This window comes from Piliocolobus tephrosceles, chromosome 2 (genome assembly GCF_002776525.5).
Source record: "Piliocolobus tephrosceles isolate RC106 chromosome 2, ASM277652v3, whole genome shotgun sequence".
In the NCBI taxonomy this organism is placed as follows: domain Eukaryota; kingdom Metazoa; phylum Chordata; class Mammalia; order Primates; family Cercopithecidae; genus Piliocolobus; species Piliocolobus tephrosceles.
This window is the reverse complement of record NC_045435.1, coordinates 172,966,231-172,985,863: the sequence shown is the minus strand read 5'-3', so window position 1 is coordinate 172,985,863 and position 19,633 is coordinate 172,966,231. Positions and strand designations below refer to the sequence as shown.

Here is a 19,633-nt window from a genome sequence, read left to right as displayed (position 1 = left end):
ATGGCTTCTGTGGACAATGTCGTAGTCTGTAAACTTAGATACTCTGGACCCATGACAGTAGACAATGGGAAAACTCCCCAAACTGCCTAGTCTATCAGTTTCCCTGCTGAGAATGAAAAATAAAGCTAACTCACTCACCATCCAGGTATGCTGAACAAACTCAACAACTAAGTGGACAGCGCCAGTGCAAAATACCAGCGTCTTACTTGGCCATCGCCAATCTGAAAATCTGTCTTATTTTTCTTATTCGATGATTCTATGGCGGGGTGTCGGGGGGGAAGCAAGAATGTCTGTGAACTTTAACTTGCTTCAGAGTGCCTCACTTAGCATTTTCATCTATGAACACAGCATGTCATACCAATTATACTCCACGAAAGATATAGTTACAATAGCACTTGTATAAAGTAATCCTTGCAACCAATGAAGGAAAGCCATGCATTTAAAGGGATCTTGCTGTAGAAATTCTGTGAACTGGTACAGAAATATACGACAAAGATTTATCTTGAAATGTTGAAAAGGAGTAAATAGGGTGCAAGTATACATCACTAAATAATAAACTATTACTACTGCTAGAAAATAGAAATATGGATTATTAAGAGGCTTGAAGCAGAAGGAGGGGGGAGAAAAGGTCTAGTTTTGGATAAGCAGGAGACTTAGAAAAAAGAAGCCTGCAGGACTGACCTATGTCAAAGAATAAAAGGCTAGAGCCTAGCAAAACCTATTCCGCCTTGGGTTGTCAGTACCTACAGTGGGGGCCAGAACCAATATTATCCTTTCCAGGGAGCAAGGAATAGCTTTTAGGGAGACTTTGGAATCATCCTAATCCTAGTCACTATAAAAGAATTACATTTAGTTTACCTTTAGGGTAGAATTGACACAGAGGTATAGCAACAGCAAAGGTTCCATTCCCCCGACCCTTTTGTTAAATTCTTGAAATTCCTTTAAGGAAACAAAGACTTTCATTTCACAGATTTATGACTATTGGAAGGAAAAGACTGAGTCAAACTTTCAAGTATGAGTTGGGACTCTTTAATCTTTTTTTGGAGGGACAAGAAAACAGGCAGCTGGGTGTGGTGGCTCACACCTGTAATCAACACTCTGGGAGGCCCGGGCGGGCAGGGGAGATCATTTGAGGTCAGGAGTTCAAGACCAGCCTGGCCAACATGGTGAAACCCCATCTCTACTAAAAATACAAAAATTAGCCCGGCATGGTGGCACACACCTGTAACACCAGCTACTCAGGAGGTTGAGGCAGGAGAATCGCTTGAACCTGGGAAGCAGAGGTTGCAGTGAACCAAGATCTCGCCACTGCACTCCAGCCTAAGCAACAGCGAGACTCTGTCTCAAAAAAAAAAAAAAAAGGAAATAGGCACCTAATACCTGATACTGGGAATGGGATGTTCATTGTGCAGAGGAAAATAGTACAGAAAGACACAAGACAAACTTCCTTCATGAGCTTCACAAAATTGCCTTTGTAATTTTGCCTTTGCATTGTTTATTTTCTGGATCATCATCCCTCCTAAATTATTTCTCAGCTTCCAGTTTCAGCTACTCTAATCTACCTCCCATCTGCCACTGGAATTGTGCACATCCAGCAGAATTTGAGCACAGTATCCCATTGCTTAAAACCATTCAATAAATCATTCTTGCTTTCTGAATAGATGCCAAACTACTAGGTCAGTGGGGAAGTCATTGTCTGCCTGTCTCCAGTGCAATTCTGTGGCTGCCCTAGGAGCCTTGTTTATGCTCTTAAGCCATTAAGTTCTCTTTTCTTGTGTTTGGAACGCCCTTCCCTCTGGCTCTTATGACCTTCAAGACTCAGGTGTCAACGTTTTTGAGGAAACCTACCCTGAAAAAACCATCCCTGTGTATAGTTAACAAGTATTTCTCGCTGCATTATTAGTTGGCTTATTATGTCCTCAAATTGTCAATCTTGAGGGCTGGGTTTTGTCCTTTTCCTAGGATTATTTAAGAAAATTGAGCCATGTCACAAAGTGCTTGTCACTGAGCCGTAAAGTTTCTTTTTAAAATGTGACTTCAAATCTTAAAAATTGTTTCCAGACAATTAAATATTTCTGGTTCTGCAAAGATAAATTTTCAAGAACAGAGATATTCTGGTACTATTAAGACTTTTTTTTTTTTTTTTTTAAGGTCCATGAATTACTGGAGTTTGCAACTTGGAGAAACATAATCATTCACCTGTGAAAATTCTTGTGAATAATGGCAGTTGTGATCCCCAATCACTGGAGGCTTGATTATAAAACGTTATCTCAATACTTCTAAATTAGTATAGGATATTATAAATAGAATTGGAAAAATTCAGCTATTTTGGACAATTAGGAGTTAAGGAAACTGTACATTTAACGCCTCCTAACTTCTACTATTTGTTTTTGGTGTGGCAAGCTGTGAGATCACATTGGAACAACCTAAAATAAATTTTATTTGGGGAAAGTGAGGTTTGAACTGTACACAATTACCATATCAGAAAAATTTTTACTTATGATTTACTGGCTAAAAAAGAAAAGCTTATGTGGGACCTTGCTCTATGGGCATTACACTGACAGAATTAGAGAGATGGCATTCCTGTAAGACTCCAAATAGCTGAACTGGAAGTTATTTAAGATCCTAAACAATCAGCTGGGGGAAGGGTTGACAGTAGGGATAGTTTGGATTTTGACAGCAGGAGGGGATGATGGGAAAGCAGAGGGCAGGCACGACAATAATTTTGCATTTTTGAACAATGCACCATGAGTTGAGTACCTTCTGTCGTTACACTGAAAAGCTTATTATTTAAGGCTCTTGAAACATATTGCCAAATTACTTTCTAAAAGTACACAGGAAAGCCTGTCTTTCTATGTTAAGTCCTGCTACTTTGGACACTTATTACAATTAGCTAAAAATATTAATTTGCATTTTTTAGGTTACTAGAAGTTGAACCTTTAGAAACTGCTCTATCTCTTCTGTGAACTACCCATGTTTTCTCTCCTTTTCTATTTTTTTTCTTAATATAAAAGTAGTAATAACTGCTGTTACCATTTTAAATCTTTACATATTATTCATTTCCTTGGAGACTATTACTTTGTTTATAGTGTTTTTCCAGCCCCAGAATCAAAATGGAATCCATTTTCACAAAAATCCCACCTCTTTTTCTAAGACTAGTTTTTCTCCACCTGTATTAAATATCACATATCACAGTTAGCACTGGAGGGGCACAGCCAGCAAATCTTTCTGGTTAACAGTCCAACAGTGAAGTTTCACATTCCATTAAGTATCTCACCTGTAGCAGGTCTACTTGGAATCTTACTACACATCCTTAGGGTTGCTTACTCAAGCCTACGTACTTAGTTCCTTTATTTATAATGTTATTCATTAACATTTTGTTCAATGTCTTACAGCGCAACTAGAATAGAAAATATTTGGCAATCTCGTGTACATCCCAATTTTATGCCTCGTTTGTGGCTAATCTGATTAAATTTTTACTTCAACTAAACACGTCTTTTAACAGGGAGAACTAACTACTGGGTCTCATTAACTCTGATTAGCTAGCTGGCTACAGATGCAGCGCATATTAATTTCTACAGGCACCTTTCTGAATTCAAGTAAAAGTTTTGGTAGACAAGGATTTCCTACTTAAGTATCACTAACATACTATGAATATTGAGTACAAATATTGCTCACTATTCTTGCATTCTTTAAATTGTTTTACTTTGAAAATTTAAGAACTATCAGTAAGTCATTATTAACAGGTCTTTAAGGAGTATTTTGAATTGTGAAAATACAAATCTAGTCAAATTTTGAACACATATAGAGCCAAATATTTCAACAAAACTGCAGTTTAATTTCAGAAAATGTGTTAAAATATATATTTATACATCAATTTCTGACATACACTTAATGTGTTAGTATACACAAAATGCTTTCTTTTGAAACTGTATTTATGAAATGTACATTTTAATTTAAATACTCAGTATACACTGCACTTAATCTGCATGTTGCATTTATTAAATACATTAAAATCTGCAATGTAACAAAACGTTTTCTGCATACGAAATTCAAAACACCATTTTAAATGAACAAAAGATGGCTCACTTTTTTTTTTTTTTTTTACAACTAGTGTATCGTACACTAGCTCAGCTCCACCAAACTACCTGTTCGTTCTCTTTTATTTGACATTGTTCACAGACTAGTACATATTACAATAAGAGTGCTGGATAAAAACATGAGGTACGAAAGTGGTTCAAAGATTATAGGTCATGCAGATCATGCTAGACAGCAAAGAAAATTGTGACTGAGAAAACACTAAATAAAAATACATAAAGAATGTGCATTATAAAAAAAAAGACAAAAAAAAAAAAAAACAAAAAAAACTCCATTACACAGCTTTGCTTCTTTGGTTACAAAGTAGGTTGAACAATTTCACAGCTTTTTATTCCCACCCGAAAAAAAAGTCATACGAAATGTTGAAAAGCAGAGGAATCGTGGCAATTTCTCTTAGAAAGTAGAAACAAATGAACAAAGTTTTCATCAAAATAGCCCAATTATTTATTATATCACAATAACTGGTGACTACCTGTACAGTTGCACTATGTTCTTCATACTTACACTATACAAAATTTACATTCAAGCTGGGTCTTTACTACTGAAAATAAATACCAAAAGTAAATTGCCATTAGTGTTAGAAATATGCCAGGATTCTTTTGTTCAATTATTGCCTAAACGTTTTATCTATTAAATGCAATCCTGTCTTTCACTTCCTTTACTGATACTTATAATTATTCAAAAAAATTAAAAAAGTTCTGTGACATTGTTCATGTACATTATGAAAATAGCAGCCCTGTAATAAATAAAACACAAATAAATGAAAACTTATGTAGGCAAATGTTACTGATATTGAAAGAAAAGTGGCTCTTTAGATGAACTGTTATTTATAATGTGACAGGAAGGCTCAGGGTAAATCCAAGGGTAATAGGAAACATGGGAGAGCCACCAAACTCTTAAAGACCCCACTCATGCGCACCAGGTAAAATGCAGACTTTGCTCGCTTTAATAAACCCCATCTATTATTCTCCTTGTGTACTGATGACATAGAACTGGACATCAACAGCGCTGCATGACATTTCAGAGAGAGGAAAAGCTCTTGTAGAATGATTGTCTAATACTGAAAAGGCCAAACACACAACCAAAGCATGGCTACTTGCTTTCGTATAAAGTGGAAAGAACACCAGTGGCACACAAGGATAGATTGCTTTCAGTTTTTTTCTTAATGAGGCTTAAGAAAGCTTTATGCTGAGGAGACATTCGGCTGCTGTGGAGGTTGCGTTGGCTGCGGAGGCTGTGCTATCACTGCTTGCTGTTGAGAAGTGCTACCAGGATTGGCCTGTTGGGTTGGGAGTTGGGATAATTGATCATTGTTTGAAAGAGATTTTAACAGTGCATTTTCTCGTTCAAGTAAAGAGTTTCTTTCAACTAATTCTTTTATTTGTTCCTTTAAAACTTCCACTTCTTCTCTTACTGCATACATCAAATGGCTTTTCACCAGATCCTGTGAAAAACAAAATTAGGAATGTCAAAAGAGTGAAAAGGTAAAGGTGGTGCTATCTGGTTCTGGCCTACTTGGTGCCGTTTAAGTTTTTATATTAGTTTTCCTGGTCTTGCTTTTAAGATTTCTGCTTTATCTTGACCGAGCCTATGGAAGATGGGTTGGAAAAAATCCAGTTCCCAACTAGAGCAGTGAGCTCAGAATTTTCTTTTCAAAGTTTGGGACGATTTCCAAAAAATACTAGCTTCTTAAACTGTCAACTCTTTAGGCTTAGAATAAAAAAAAAAAAAAAGGTTAAAATCACATGCTTAAAATGGTAGATCAAGAGAACAAAGGAACAATATTCCAATGGAAAGCTGTTTGATGTTAAACTAGTCATAGTACTGCTTTAAAGATAACATTTTGGACTTTAAAATTTTAGGATAAAAAAATAGTTTGAGACTAACAGTCCTGTAAGGTCTCACACCTGTAATCTCAGCACATTGGGAGGCTGAGACGGGTAGATCACCTGAGGTCAGGAGTTTGAGACCACCTTGCCCAACATGGTGAAACCCCGTCTCTACTAAAAATACAAAAATTAGCCAGATGTGGTGGTATGCACCTGTGGTTCCAACTACTCAGGAGGCTGAGGCAGGAGAATCGCTTGAACCTGGGAGGTGGAGGTTGCAGTGAGCCAAAATCGTGCCACTGTACTTCAGCCTGGGTGACAGAGCGAAACTATCTCAAAACAAACAAAAATACCAACTTTTTTTTTGTAGAGACAGGGTCTTGCTATGTTGCCCAGGTTAGTCTCAAACTCCTGGCCTCAACTGATCCTCCCACCTCAGCTCAAGTGCTGGGATTACAGATACTGTGCCTGGCCTACTTATAGCTTACTTATAGTCTACTTCCATCAGACCTCTAGATGTTTTTGCTTTAATACTCTTTTTTGCTGTAAAGTATTTTCAATGCTGAAATATTTGGGGAACATGTTGTCTTTAAATATGTATGCCCCCTCACCAATGGCCCTTATCAATGATAATGCATGAAATGTGAGATATTCAAATGGGAGAAATATTTACTCAATTAGTATTTCTAGACTAAAAATTCTCAATGTTCTGGCATCTACAATGAAATCTCATTATCAAAAAACATGATTTGGTCATCTTTGGTTTAAATAAATTATTTGCTTTCTAAAATTGACAAAAGCTAAGTGTTCCATACAACCAACAATCTATGAAATGGGAGAACTGTAAACTTTTACTTACCATTGCTTGTTCTATTTTGTTGTCAATGGCTACAACACCTCCCCCAGATGCACTGGAAAAAATTAGAATATGTCATTAAATTATTCTAAAAAATTTAACCTCCCTTCCAACTCTTAAAAGAATGTAAAAGACATTCATGCTTCACTTAAAACCAAATATATAGTAATTTAAAATAGCTTATTCTGTTCTAACAATTTCAGTACTCAAAGCTCTCATTTCTAAAATGAGAGTCTTAGTAAATTGACAACTTCTACAGGTCTTTTGTAGTGCCAACATTTCTAATTTGCCTGTGATATATGTATGCTATTTTAACTCTCAATTGTATTAAGAATTTCTCTGTTCAGTGGTTTTAAAAGGATACTTTTAAATGGGCAGTGCCTTCTCTGTATCTTTTAAATTTCTTCATTAACCAACTATATATTCTAATTGCCTTTCATGTAGAAATTCCAATAATTACTTATTGTAGTAAAATTCAGAAGATGGCTTGACTTTTTTTTTTTCTAGTCCTCTTAGTAAGACTTTTCTGCTCTAAGTTTTATAAACATCTAGTTTTTAAAAAAATTTTTAATGGCTTCTAAAAATGCTTCAGAAAGCCTTTGGGCAGGATTGGTTAACAAGAAACTCAACATTCAGCCGGGTGTGGTGGCTCACGCTTGTAACCCCAGCACTTTGGGAGGCCGAGGTGGGAGGATCACTTGAGGCCAGGAGTTCCAGACCAGCCTGGCTTAACACGGTAAAACCTCGTCTCTACTAAAAATACAAAAAAAATTAACGAGGTATGGTGGCGGGAGCCTGTAATCCCAGCTACTCAGGAGGCTGAGGCAGGAGAACTGCTTGAACCCAGGAGGCAGAGGCTGCAGTGAGCTGAGATCATGCCATTCATTGCAATCCAGCCTGGGCAACAAGAGCAAAACTCCATCTCAAAAAAAAAAAAAAAGAAAAAAGAAAAGAAACTCAACATTCTGGCAGACCTACATGTCTTTGTAGGTTACTTGCTGGCAAGAATAACCTAATCACCTATAAGGTATGTGGTTTAGATCAGTTTTTCCTGGGAATAACTGAAAAGTTATCCAGCCTGTAAGCACATTCCAAGTTCAAATATCACCTTAGCAACTGTACGATAACAACACAGAAGGCTGAATAATTGTCCTCTTTGGTGGTTTATATTCTACCATGTATTAAGTAGTAAGAATAGCTGGAATTTATACCCTTTTCTTGTTTTTTTTTTTTTTTTAATTTTATTTCAAAAAACAGTTATTAGGTTTTTAAAAATTACTCTTGTAAAGAAAAATCTGATACTTTAGCTTACTATATCAATACAAAAAGATAATTTTTATATGTTACTAAATACTCTTCCTAAAGTATACTCCACCTAAGATTTTAGTGCTAAAATACATGGAAACTACTTTACTTTGATGGTGTGGACCCACAATGTCATATCAGATTGAGGCTCAGAAATATCCTGTCCTATGATTTCCTGCTATTCATTTCCTATGTGACCATCAGCAAATCACCTATTTAACTTCCCTGGATCTCAGTTTCCCCATCTGTAAAACAAAGGGGTTGTGTCAATGCCTCAATGGATTTTCCACTTTTAAATCCTTGAAACCTTAAATCATTAGATGGAAAACTAAGTTTGTTTATTTGAGCATTAACCACATTAATTACAGCATACGACCTTCACTTCTTGCTGCTAGTATTTCTAAGATGAAAAGAGGTTTTGTGTATCTAACATCTATAAAGGATTTATGGATCATTAAAAAATACTTTATACATGCTGGGCTTTAAATGCTTTTAGTGAGCTGTGCAAAGTGTGACTATATGTAACTATAAACTACAGAACCACTAAGTAAACCATAAGGCTTTAATATGTACGTCAGTGCCAGATACCATGCAGATACATTCACCACAAATACTGAATACGTTTTGGCAAAAAAGACGGTGAGAGGCATTTAGATTAGCTTGCTTGGGAATCCCAGATTATATGTTCTATATTTTTATTGACATGGCAAGGAAAGATTGAATTACTTTTAAGTCATTTCATGACTTAAATCATTTGATTCCTTCAACACATTTGGTTTAAATAGCACACCTTAAATACTAACTACAACATCAGTTTTATGTATTAATAAGCAGTAAAACAACAAAAAACCCCAAAACCCTTAAAAAAGGGTTTACTGTTTTGTTTTGTTTTTTTGATAATTAAAATCAGCGAGTTTTAAAATGATTCCCATAGCTAAGGAAGAATAATTAGCATGCTATTCTTTGAATGGTGATCTAACAAACTCTCTTCCTAAGATCTCTTTTGACAACAGAAGAAACAGGTTTGCAAGATATAAATAGATAATGATGAAGATGTATCCCTTAACAGGTATTAATATTTCAACTATTAGGTGTTATACTCTAATAGAATAAATCAGTGTCAAATATAATTACTACCACTATAGTGACCTTTAACTATCTTGAAGGCTATTATTCAAGAATTCTATAACCTACTGCAGGGGTCTCAAACTTTAGCACGCACCAGAATCATCTGGAGGTCTTGTTAAAACGCAGGTTGCTGGGCTTCCCCCTCAGAGTTTCTGATTTAGTAGGCATGGAACCAGGAATCTGCATTTCTAACAAGTTCCCAGATGATGTGGAATCTGCTGTCTGACTATGCTTTGAGAACTGCAGGCTTACAAATGAAAGTTATAGGAGGAAAAATTAAGAAGCCTAATTCTATTTTTAAAACTTTTTAGCCTGGTACATAAAATTCTTTATGACTTTGACCTCTGCCTTATACAATCTGTTTTCCTCTTATACTCCATCTGCCTATTGTGTTATGGTCTTATATAATTATTTGCAGTCTGTTGAAATATGTTCTCTCAGGTTTCCTTGGCTTTGCAGAAACTGCTCCCTCAGCTGGAAATGCTCACAGTTCCAATTCATCTGGCTATCTTACACCTGTCCCTTAAGATGCTCCAGTGCCATCTCTTCTGTGATGCTGTTTGATTTTCTAAGGTAGAGCCAATTATTCCATCCCTTCTGGGGTCTACCAATCTTCGCAAACTTTCTGTAGTGCAAAAAGGCAGAATAGCAAATTCTGGCTCCTCCATATACTCACTATATGGAAATTATTTAACCTTTCTAGACCTCAGTTTTTTCATTTAAAATAAGGATTATATGCCAATTGTGAGGATTAAATGAGTTTCAATAATGCTCAGCACAGTACCTGGCACACTGAGCACTCAATACAGACGGTGATTACTTTGAGTATTATAATACTACCACTGTTGATCCTATTAGATTGAGCTCCTCGAGAAAGGTTCCGTAACTTCTTCACCTTTGTGAATAAGTGAATTCAGTGCTTAGCACACAGCAACTCAATGCATACTGACAGTAATTAGATATGATAGACTTGAAACAATTATTGGTTCATATGAGGAAGGCATTGAAATTCTTTAAGTTCAGATAAATCAGTTCTCAAAGTGCAGTCCCTGAACCAGAAGCATCAGCATCACCTGGAAACTTGTTAGAAAGGTAAACATTTGGACCCACCCAGACCTTGTTAGAAATGTAAATATTTGGACCCACCCCAGATTTACTCTTGAGGTGGGCCCATAATCTATTTTAACAAACTCTCCAGGCGGTTCAGACAGAAACTAAAGTTTGAGAACCACTGCTTTAAACAGCCAGATTTACAATGAAGACACCAATATGGTAGTCTTAAGCAAATAAGAGACTATTTTATTTCAAGATCCCAGAATATGGTTTAAAAATACTGTTTCAATGAGGGTATCAAGATTTTTCTATTATGTTCAAAGCTATCATACTGAGATTTGACTCTCTTTTAAAATGAGAAAGATCAACTGAAGCAGAATCAATAATTTCCTTCCTTCACCTAACGTTGTAATACTATATACCTTGTTTTCCTTTTAATTATCACATTCAGCACATTATATTTTGATGGTTAACCAGTTTCCAAACTTAAGCTCCCTAAGAAAAGACTTTCTGTCTTTATTCCCAGCACAAAGTATATATACCCAGTAACCTATACTGGTAGTAGTATAAACAAATATTTCAGATTAGTGTGTATGTGTATATACACACTCAAACTGAAATACGTCAATTTTAAACCAAGTGTTACAATTACTGCCACAGAAGCATGAGGGAAAAATGAGTCCAGAATTTTCTTTTTTAAACTATTATGGTAAACTAGAAGTGCTAAATAAAGTCAAAAGATAATTTTTTAAAACAAACTTTCTATTTACTATGAATTATTCTTAAAATAAAAATCAAACATTTATTAGCATTTATAGATGCATTAAAACTTGTGGATATGGAGAGAATGAACAGAAATATAGAGCTGTGGAAAGTAAGAAAGACCTATAGGAAAGTATTTATTTACCGGAATTGCTGCTCCAAAATAAATAAATGAGCTTGAATTCACTGTTTAAAGCTAATTATACTTACACTCACAGAAAAAGTAAAACTCAAAGTATCAATGCTACAGTAAGACAGGTTGGCTTTCCATGCTGTTCATCTTTTAATTGATCTTAACTGGTTCCCTACCACAGCTTTTCCTCCTAGGTTTCCTTAGTCTTACCATGAGATTACTTGCAACATTACTGAGAAAGCAAGATGACGGATGAAGAATTTCCAACTTCACAAGTTAAAATCACTAAAGAAACAGGTAATCTAATTTAATTTTTTGTTTTGAGACAGTTTGACTCTCGTTGCCTAGGCTGGAGTGCAATGGCGCGATCTCGGCTCACCGCAACCTCCTCCTCCCAGGTTCAAGCAATTCTCCTGCCTCGGCCTCCTGAGTAGGTGGGATTACAGGTACGTGCCACCATGCCCGGCTAATTTTGTATTTTTAGTGGAGATGGGGACTCTCTAATGTTGGTCAGGCTGGTCTCGAACTCCCAACCTCAGGTGATCTGCCTGTCTCGGCGTCCCAAAGTGCTGGGATTACAGGCGTGAGCCACACACCCGGCCTTGATCTCTATTTTTAAAAAACTATGAGAAACCAACTTTTTTCTTTACCTGTAGTAATGTGGACAGAGACATCATGACTACTTATTTAAAATAAAAAATTCAGCCTGGGCAACATAGTGAGAACCCATGAAAGAAAAGAAAGAAGAAAAGAAAAAAGAGAAAAGAAGGCAAGCCCGTGGTCCCAGTTACTCAGAAGGCTGTGTGGGAAGCTTGCTTGCGCCCAGGAGTTCAGGGTTCATCACTGCACTCCAGCCTGGGTGAGAGAGCCAGACCTGTCTCTAAGAAAAATAACTACTTCTCTTTTTCAAAATGGACATATTTTGACTATTTTGTCTTTCCATCTTCCCCTAGATACAAATGCTAATTAACAAATCAACAAGATAGAGGAAAAGAAAACTTGATGATTGTCTACTTTAGGGCAGGCACACCTTATCTTAATGAGTCCTTACAACAAGCCTGAGCAACATTCTCATTTTACAGTTGAGGAAACTGAGGTCAAGTAACTTGCTCAAAGACACAACACTAGGAACAGGATTCAAACCTGGACCTAATGTCAAAACACATGTATTTTCTTCCATAATAGTAAGACTGTGAAAAAATAATCTCTAGTGACCTGAAATAAATCCAGAATTATGTATATTATTAAGAGTGCTTTAACGAAGTACCAAATGTTAAGTTGTGAAACCATAAGCATGGATCCAAAGATTAAACCATGCTCAGAATATGCCATTTATCTTATGTGGCATATTCCTAGAAGAGGTTCAGCTCTGAGAATAAGGGAGGGAACCTCTTAGAAAAGGCACTTGCTTAGTGATCTTTTTATAGCCAATATAGTTTACCTAATTGCTAAGAACAAAAATGTTCTTCTGGTTTGTTACAAAGCTGAAGATGTCTTAAAAATTTTATGTATCTTTAATTAGAATACTGCAATAAATAAATAAATAAAATAAATGCCTTGTTTTACTCAAAGACTCCTCTAACTTTGCATTGAGTTACAATCACAACTATAAATGCACTACAGGAACTCTCCAAATTACACAAATTTTTTTGTAATACAAACTCCTTTGAGTTGGCAAATCTGGCGTACTTCATGCTCACCCCTCCTTGCCCAAACCAACTGAAACTGATTCTTCAGAAACGCACAAGCAGAAGGAAGCTATACCTTTCTTTGGGGGCAGTCCTCAGGAATCATATACTGTTTCCAGTAAATCATCTATACCCTTTATTCCACCCACTCCCATCTCCCAAAATAAGCACTGTAATAACATCATTACTACTAAAATGCATTAATTCTAACCTGGGTAACATTTTGCCTATTCTCTAACAAATGCATGTTTTGTTTTTTAGAAAGAAAATTAAGAAAATGCAAGTCACTGATTACAAAGGAAAAAATCGAATAAATCTACAGTTCAGCAAGCTTGTGAGGTTAAATATAATTTTCAAAATCCACCACTCTTCTGTAAGAGGGGACTAAAAAAATATTTATAGCTTACTCAAGAACAAATAACAATTTTCCTTTCAAAACGGCCTAAATAAATAAAATTCATGTAGACAATCTCTAGCTGAATGCAAACCTCTATGGTTAAGAATAAAAATTGGGTGAAGTTAATAATAAACTAAGAACTCAAAATGTTATGTTATTCTAATTATTGACCATCAGTTCTACCAATGTAAAACAAATAATGTTTAATTTCATGATTAAAAAAAAGAAACCCAAAATGCCCCATAGAGATTATTATTAGCGGTAACACAAAGTAAGTTATTTTAAAGCTATTATTCATCCTGAGCAAGCAGGTAAAATTTCTACTTACAGAACTTAAGTGTTACTTTTTCTCAAGTAGCCAGTCCTGCAATGGTGTGATGAATGCTTTTACCAAGGAACTATTAAAAACCCAGTTAAATATTTATATAATGATTGGTATTTATTGTCAGCATCTTCTACAAAAACCTTGTTCACCAATGCCCTCAGCATATTTTATATTTATCTTGTTAATTTTATCAAATGGCTAGCCAGTAAAGCATAGATGAAAGAGCATGCAATCTATACGAAGTCCTACCTTAGACTCCCTTTGTCTGGAGTCAGTCTTACCATCTGTACTAAGAACTTTAAATAAACCCATTTAATTAGAATTTCTTTAATACTTTGGTGAGAGAGGACTATGTAACTGTATGCCTAATTTTTTTTTTAAAGTTAAAAAGTCTCTAATAATTTTCCTAAAATCTGTAAGACCAGATGCCCAATAGAAAAATGGAGGGAATTCACATTGAACATTAACAAGAAAGACATGAAAAAAGACTCAACATCTGAATCATAGAATAAAAATACAAATTAAAACTATAATGTAATACTATTTTCCAAAACAGATTTCTCTCCTTTTCCCTTTCTTTTTTTTTTTTTTTTTGGAGATGGAGTCTCACTCTGTTGCCCAGGCTGGAGTGCAGTGGCCAGATCTCAGCTCACTGCAAGCTCCGCCTCCCGGGTTTACGCCATTCTCCTGCCTCAGCCTCCCGAGTAGCTGGGACTACAGGTGCCCGCCACCTTGCCCGGCTAGTTTTTTGTATTTTTTAGTAGAGACGGGGTTTCACCGTGTTAGCCAGGATGGTCTCGATCTCCTGACCTCGTGATCCACCTGTCTCGACCTCCCAAAGTGTTGGGATTACAGGCTTGAGCCACCGCGCCCGGCCTCCTTTTTCCTTTCTTCTCTCCCGACCTCCCCTTAATTATTCACTCTTTAAGCCAGCAATCATTCATCTGGGAATTTATCCTCTAGATACTTTATATACATAGCAAATAATGTATTTAACAAGGCTACTCATTACAATACTGTTTATAACAGCAACAATTCTGGTTAAATGAATCATGGCATAGCCATCCATTCAATTAAATAGTATGCATCTATTAAAGAACCATGAAGATACTTTTCTCAGTACTGAGATGGAAATAATGTATCCTGGAGATCTTTAAAAGTAAAGGTACAGATGTGTGTACAATACATTATAATTTACATTAAGGAAGATAATACACATTGGTTTTCTTATATACACATAAAGAAGGATACACACACATTAAGGAAGTGGCTCTCTGTTTGGGAAGGCAGGCGGATGCAGGACAGAGATAGAAGCAAGAGTACTTTTACTATATGTTGAAGAACAATGAAAACCGTGTTCCAAAATGAAAATGACTCATGAAGGAGCTATCTTGTACAGTGTAAACTCCAGACATGAACAAATGGGACAGGAAAAGTAATGATAGAAAATAGAAAAGGGAGAAAGGAGAGAAAAGGTGCCAACTCTATTTTCTCTAGGAACTATTTCATTCTGCAAGATAAGGTACTATATTCAACAAACAAAACAATGATCAACGTAAGTGATATTTGTGATTTGTAAAAATTCCGTTTCTTGGTTTAGAGTGAATTATAACCATCTGCAAATATGATGTAAATTATGATTATAGCTCCCAGTACAGTGATTTCTGTTTATTCAAAGTAAATCTGGTAAGCAAATGATAAAAATTTGCGGTAAAGATCTCCACTACAAAAAGTTATGTAAACTTACACAATAAAAACTTTACATTAAAAATTTATCCCCCAATATATATACAAGATTAAAATTAACATTATCTTCTTTATCCAGATCTCTTTCACATTTCCAAGTTATGGTATTTTGGGGGGATCATTTTAATATTTGGTAGTAAAATTCTGATAAAATTACATTTTTCTTGTAGAGCCATTTTAAAGAAACTTCGTATTAAAACTAGCTGAACTAAAATTCCACGAAAATATTCAAAATCAAAGAGATAAGAATTTAGTCTGGAAAAATTGAAGACTGGTACAAAAGTAAAATTTGCACAGCAGTTTCACTATTTATGCAGTCCAAATATTCCAAACAAAGTTAAATATCCTATTTCAAGTTAACACTTAAATGTTATAATAATATGGAGTTACATTTATTTAAGATACTTGACTTTGTGTGCTAGCTAGTTGTTGGTTTTAGAGATGGGGTCTTGATCCGATGCCCAGGCTGGAGTGCTGTGGCATGATCATGGTTCACTGCAGCCTCAAACTCCTGGGCTCAAGCAATCCTCCTACTTCAGTCTCAGTCAACCGAGCAGCTGGAACTACAGGTGTGCGCCACCATTCCCAGCCGATTTTTAAAATTTGTTGTTTAGAAACAGGGCCTCATCCTGTTGCCCAGGGTGGTCTCTAACTCCTGGGCTAAAGCAATCCTCCCACCTCAGCCTCCTGAGTAGCTAAGATTACAGGAACCAGTCATCATACCTAGCATTATTTCTTATTAGATGAAATCATTACTTCTTAATAGACTAACAATAGGCAAGGTTTAACAGGTTGAAAACATTATTTCCTTCCTCTGAGTAAGATCTAAGAAAGGACAGGATAAAGGGATATGAGGAGGGTGGCATTTTCCTTGATATTGAAGTACTTAACATTTAGAGCAGGCTCTCTTGAAAGAAATTTCATTTTACTGTTTACATAGCAGCTACTACCTAATCTGATGACAGTATATTATTGAGGAGTGAATAATACATACCAAGTAATTGGTAACACATACCAATAATAAGCCCAAATTAAAAACTTGACACTATAATACCTGCTACTTTAAATTATTTCTTGGTGACTGGAAAAATAGTATAAGACTGACAGTTACCTAGACTTAGATGTACACTGGTACCTCAGAGGAAAAAAAGGGTGAGAAGAATTAGAAAATATTTCAAGTTTCAACTGAAGCACACTGAATCTTGAGAGATCAGTGAGATGATAAGGGAAAGAGACTATCTATGACAAAGAAAATGCTAAGGATGCCTAGGGCTTTATTCTTGGAGCAACTAGGAAGGAGTTGGCTGGTGTATTACAGAAAGGTGGCTACATTTTGGGGAGGATGAAGTGGGGTGGGGAGTAGGTGGTGCAAATAAAGATGTGCAAAGAAAGCGCTGCAAATAAAGATGAGAAAAGAAATTTAAGTTTCACTTGGAACTACTGAATTTGGAGACATGGAAATGTAGAATCCTGTTGGAGAAATATAGAGAGAAGGCTGCTGGAAATAGGTATTGAGAATTCCAGAGTAATCTCTGGCCTAGAAGTCTAGATTTGAAAGCTGTAAGAATGCAGTACGCAACTCAAACCATAGGAGAAGACAAACCTGCACAAACAATGAAAAGACAAGTGGGGCCAAAACACTGGAGAACACTAACATGTAAAGAGTCGTGGAAAAAGATGGGCTTGGGAAGAAACTATTCTTAGGAATGCTACTTATTCATCTAATGGCCTCACATTTGCCTCCTCGTTCTCTACATGTTATTTCTTTTTATTAAGGTCATTCTTATTTAGATGCCTTGTTTAAATATCTTCTCAATCCCATTTCTACAATGAGACTTAACTAAAGTAAAAATGAGACTATCCCCATGGTATATGTATATGCCAAAAGCCAAATACCAGTGAAAAGTACATAATTTTTGCTCATCTTTTCATTTTGTCTATTTCTTTTCTTTATGACTATTTCTTGAAAGTGCAGAAATGTTAGTTAAAATAGCTTTTTAGAAAAAGTATAATTCTATGAACAATGTATTTGACAAAATAAAATTATATTAGGCTAGTCACTAGGATTTCGTGACTACAATTTGCTCCGAAGTTATTAACTAATTTTTCTTTGCTACTTTAAGTCTCCTTCCTAATCTGTCCCCCAAAGTCCAAGTACAGTAATAAATAAAGGTTGTCACGGAACCGTTTCAAAATAGGGCGAAACTCAGAAGAGTATCATCAGGTTTTTAAAGAGACAGTTGCTTGATTCTGATTTAGACTAAAGGGAGAGCACCAAGCATGGTCATCATTCCTTAGTGAAATGAACAGAATATATCATATTGGGGGTGGGGGGAAGCCTAGTCTTTATTTTTAATAAACCAATGAATGTTTTCCATTTGGAATGTTTTCTAAAATTATAGTGGATTGGGTTTGAACAAGGAATTACATCTTTCTTTTTAAAAATGTTTTTATTTGTTTGTAGAGACAGATCTCCCTCTGTTGCTCACGCTGGTTTCAAACTACTGGGCTCAAGCAATCCTCCTGCCCTGGCCTCCCAAAGTGTTGGGATTATAGGCGTGTGCCACTGTACCCAGCCAAGGATTACACTTTTCACTTTCAACAAATATAAAGTCAACGCTCTAAATATAGGCCCTGAAGAATTAAAGTTGTCTACGTTTCAGTTTACTATCTCTTGTCTAAAGTATTTTCTGTTCTCTACTTCATTCTGGGGTCACACATTGAGGGGTAAGACAACCTCTCACTTAGCAGTTGTCTAGCCTAAGCAAAAAGTTGAATTCAGAAAGAATAATAAAATGGTTTAAAAACATAGGCTTTAGAATTAGGCTAGTTTTTTTTTTTTTTTTTTTTTTTTTTTGTGGAGACGGAGTCTCGTTGCCTAGGCTGGAGTGCAGTGGCACGATCTCAGCTCACCACAACCTCCACCTCCCGGGTTCAAGTGATTCCTCTGCCTCAGCCTCCCAAGTAGTTGGGACTACAAGTGCACACCATCATGCCCAGTTATTTTTGTATTTTCAGTAGGAATGGGGTTTCACTATGTTGGCCAGGCTGGTCTTGAACTCCTGACCTCGTGATCCGCCTGTCTCGGCCTCCCAAAGTGCTGGAATTACAGGTGTGAGGCTAGCTGACTTTTAATCCAAACTCCACCCACTTACTGGTGGGGTGATCCTAGCAAGTTAACATAATGAAACTAGTTATCTCAACTATAAAATGGGATACAGTTGTACATATATTAAAGGACTGCTATAAGGATTATGTGAGACTGTTTACAACAGTTGACACAACAACCCAATTAGTTCCTTTTATCATTTGGATCAATTTGAATTTTGACACTTTATAAGGTCTACTTTCCCAGTGTATCTTGGGAAAATTAAATAAGAGTTAATCTCCCAATGCAGTGAAACACGAATAAAAATCAATTATGATTAGTATTAAGAAACAGGTTTTATATTTATGTTTCACCCAAAATAAAATCCTAGTTATTCCTTAATAAATTGATTTTTTTGTATTCAATTAAATGTTAAAGATTTAATGCAGCCATAAAATATATGTTAACAAAAATTGTTTGACTTGAGATTTACATTTACAAAGCTTATTATTATTATTATTATTTGAGACAGAGTCTTGCTTTTGTCACCCAGGCTGGAGTGCAACGGCATGATCTCTGCTCACTGCAACCTCTGCCTCCTGGGTTCAAGTGATTCTCCTGTACAAGGCTTATTAAACACAGGATCCCTGTGTATTGAACGTCAGTAACGTTCTTACGGATCTTCTTTGGGATCTTGATGTTTCATTATTTAGAGTAAAATAAACTTATCTTACTGTTGGAAATTTTTCCAAAGGCCACTGAAATATAACCAATTTAATTCAAATAAAAATTTCCAAAAAGGGTATTTAAAAATATCCCAGGTCTTCCTTTAGTACTGTTATATGAAAATTCAACAATAAATATTACTAAAAGCAAGCAAGAAAAGTGGTATAAAGTGTTGTTTGCTTTTAGCCGGGCGGGGTGGCTCAAGCCTGTAATCCCAGCACTTTGGGAGGCCGAGACGGGCGGATCACGAGGTCAGGAGATCGAGACCATCCTGGCTAACACGGTGAAACCCCGTCTCTACTAAAAAATACAAAAAACTAGCCGGGCGAGGTGGTGGGCGCCTGTAGTCCCAGCTACTCCAGAGGCTGAGGCAGGAGAATGGCGTAAACCCGAGAGGAGGAGCTTGCAGTGAGCTGAGATCCGGCCACTGCACTCCAGCCTGGGTGACAGAGCCAGACTCCGTCTCAAAAAAAAAAAAAAAAAAAAAAAAAAAAGTGTT

General features: G+C 36.2%; 1 protein-coding gene across 3 annotated transcripts in view; it reads right to left on the bottom strand.

Moving 5' to 3' along the window:
• Nucleotides 1-3,817: 3,817 nt before the first annotated feature.
• TSC22D2 (TSC22 domain family member 2) overlaps nucleotides 3,818-19,633 on the bottom strand; it is a 53,713-nt gene continuing 37,897 nt past the window's right edge. For 2 of the 3 annotated variants that reach the window (XM_023215419.1, XM_023215420.1), the window contains 2 exons: nucleotides 6,787-6,838; nucleotides 3,818-5,542 (listed from right to left, as the gene is read on the bottom strand). In XM_023215419.1, the coding sequence (XP_023071187.1) occupies nucleotides 5,282-5,542; nucleotides 6,787-6,838 (313 nt within the window). In that variant the 3' untranslated portion in view covers nucleotides 3,818-5,281. Of the gene's footprint in view, nucleotides 5,543-6,785; nucleotides 6,839-19,633 lie in introns of those variants that run through there. The other variant, XR_002732269.3, reaches the window with a different exon arrangement.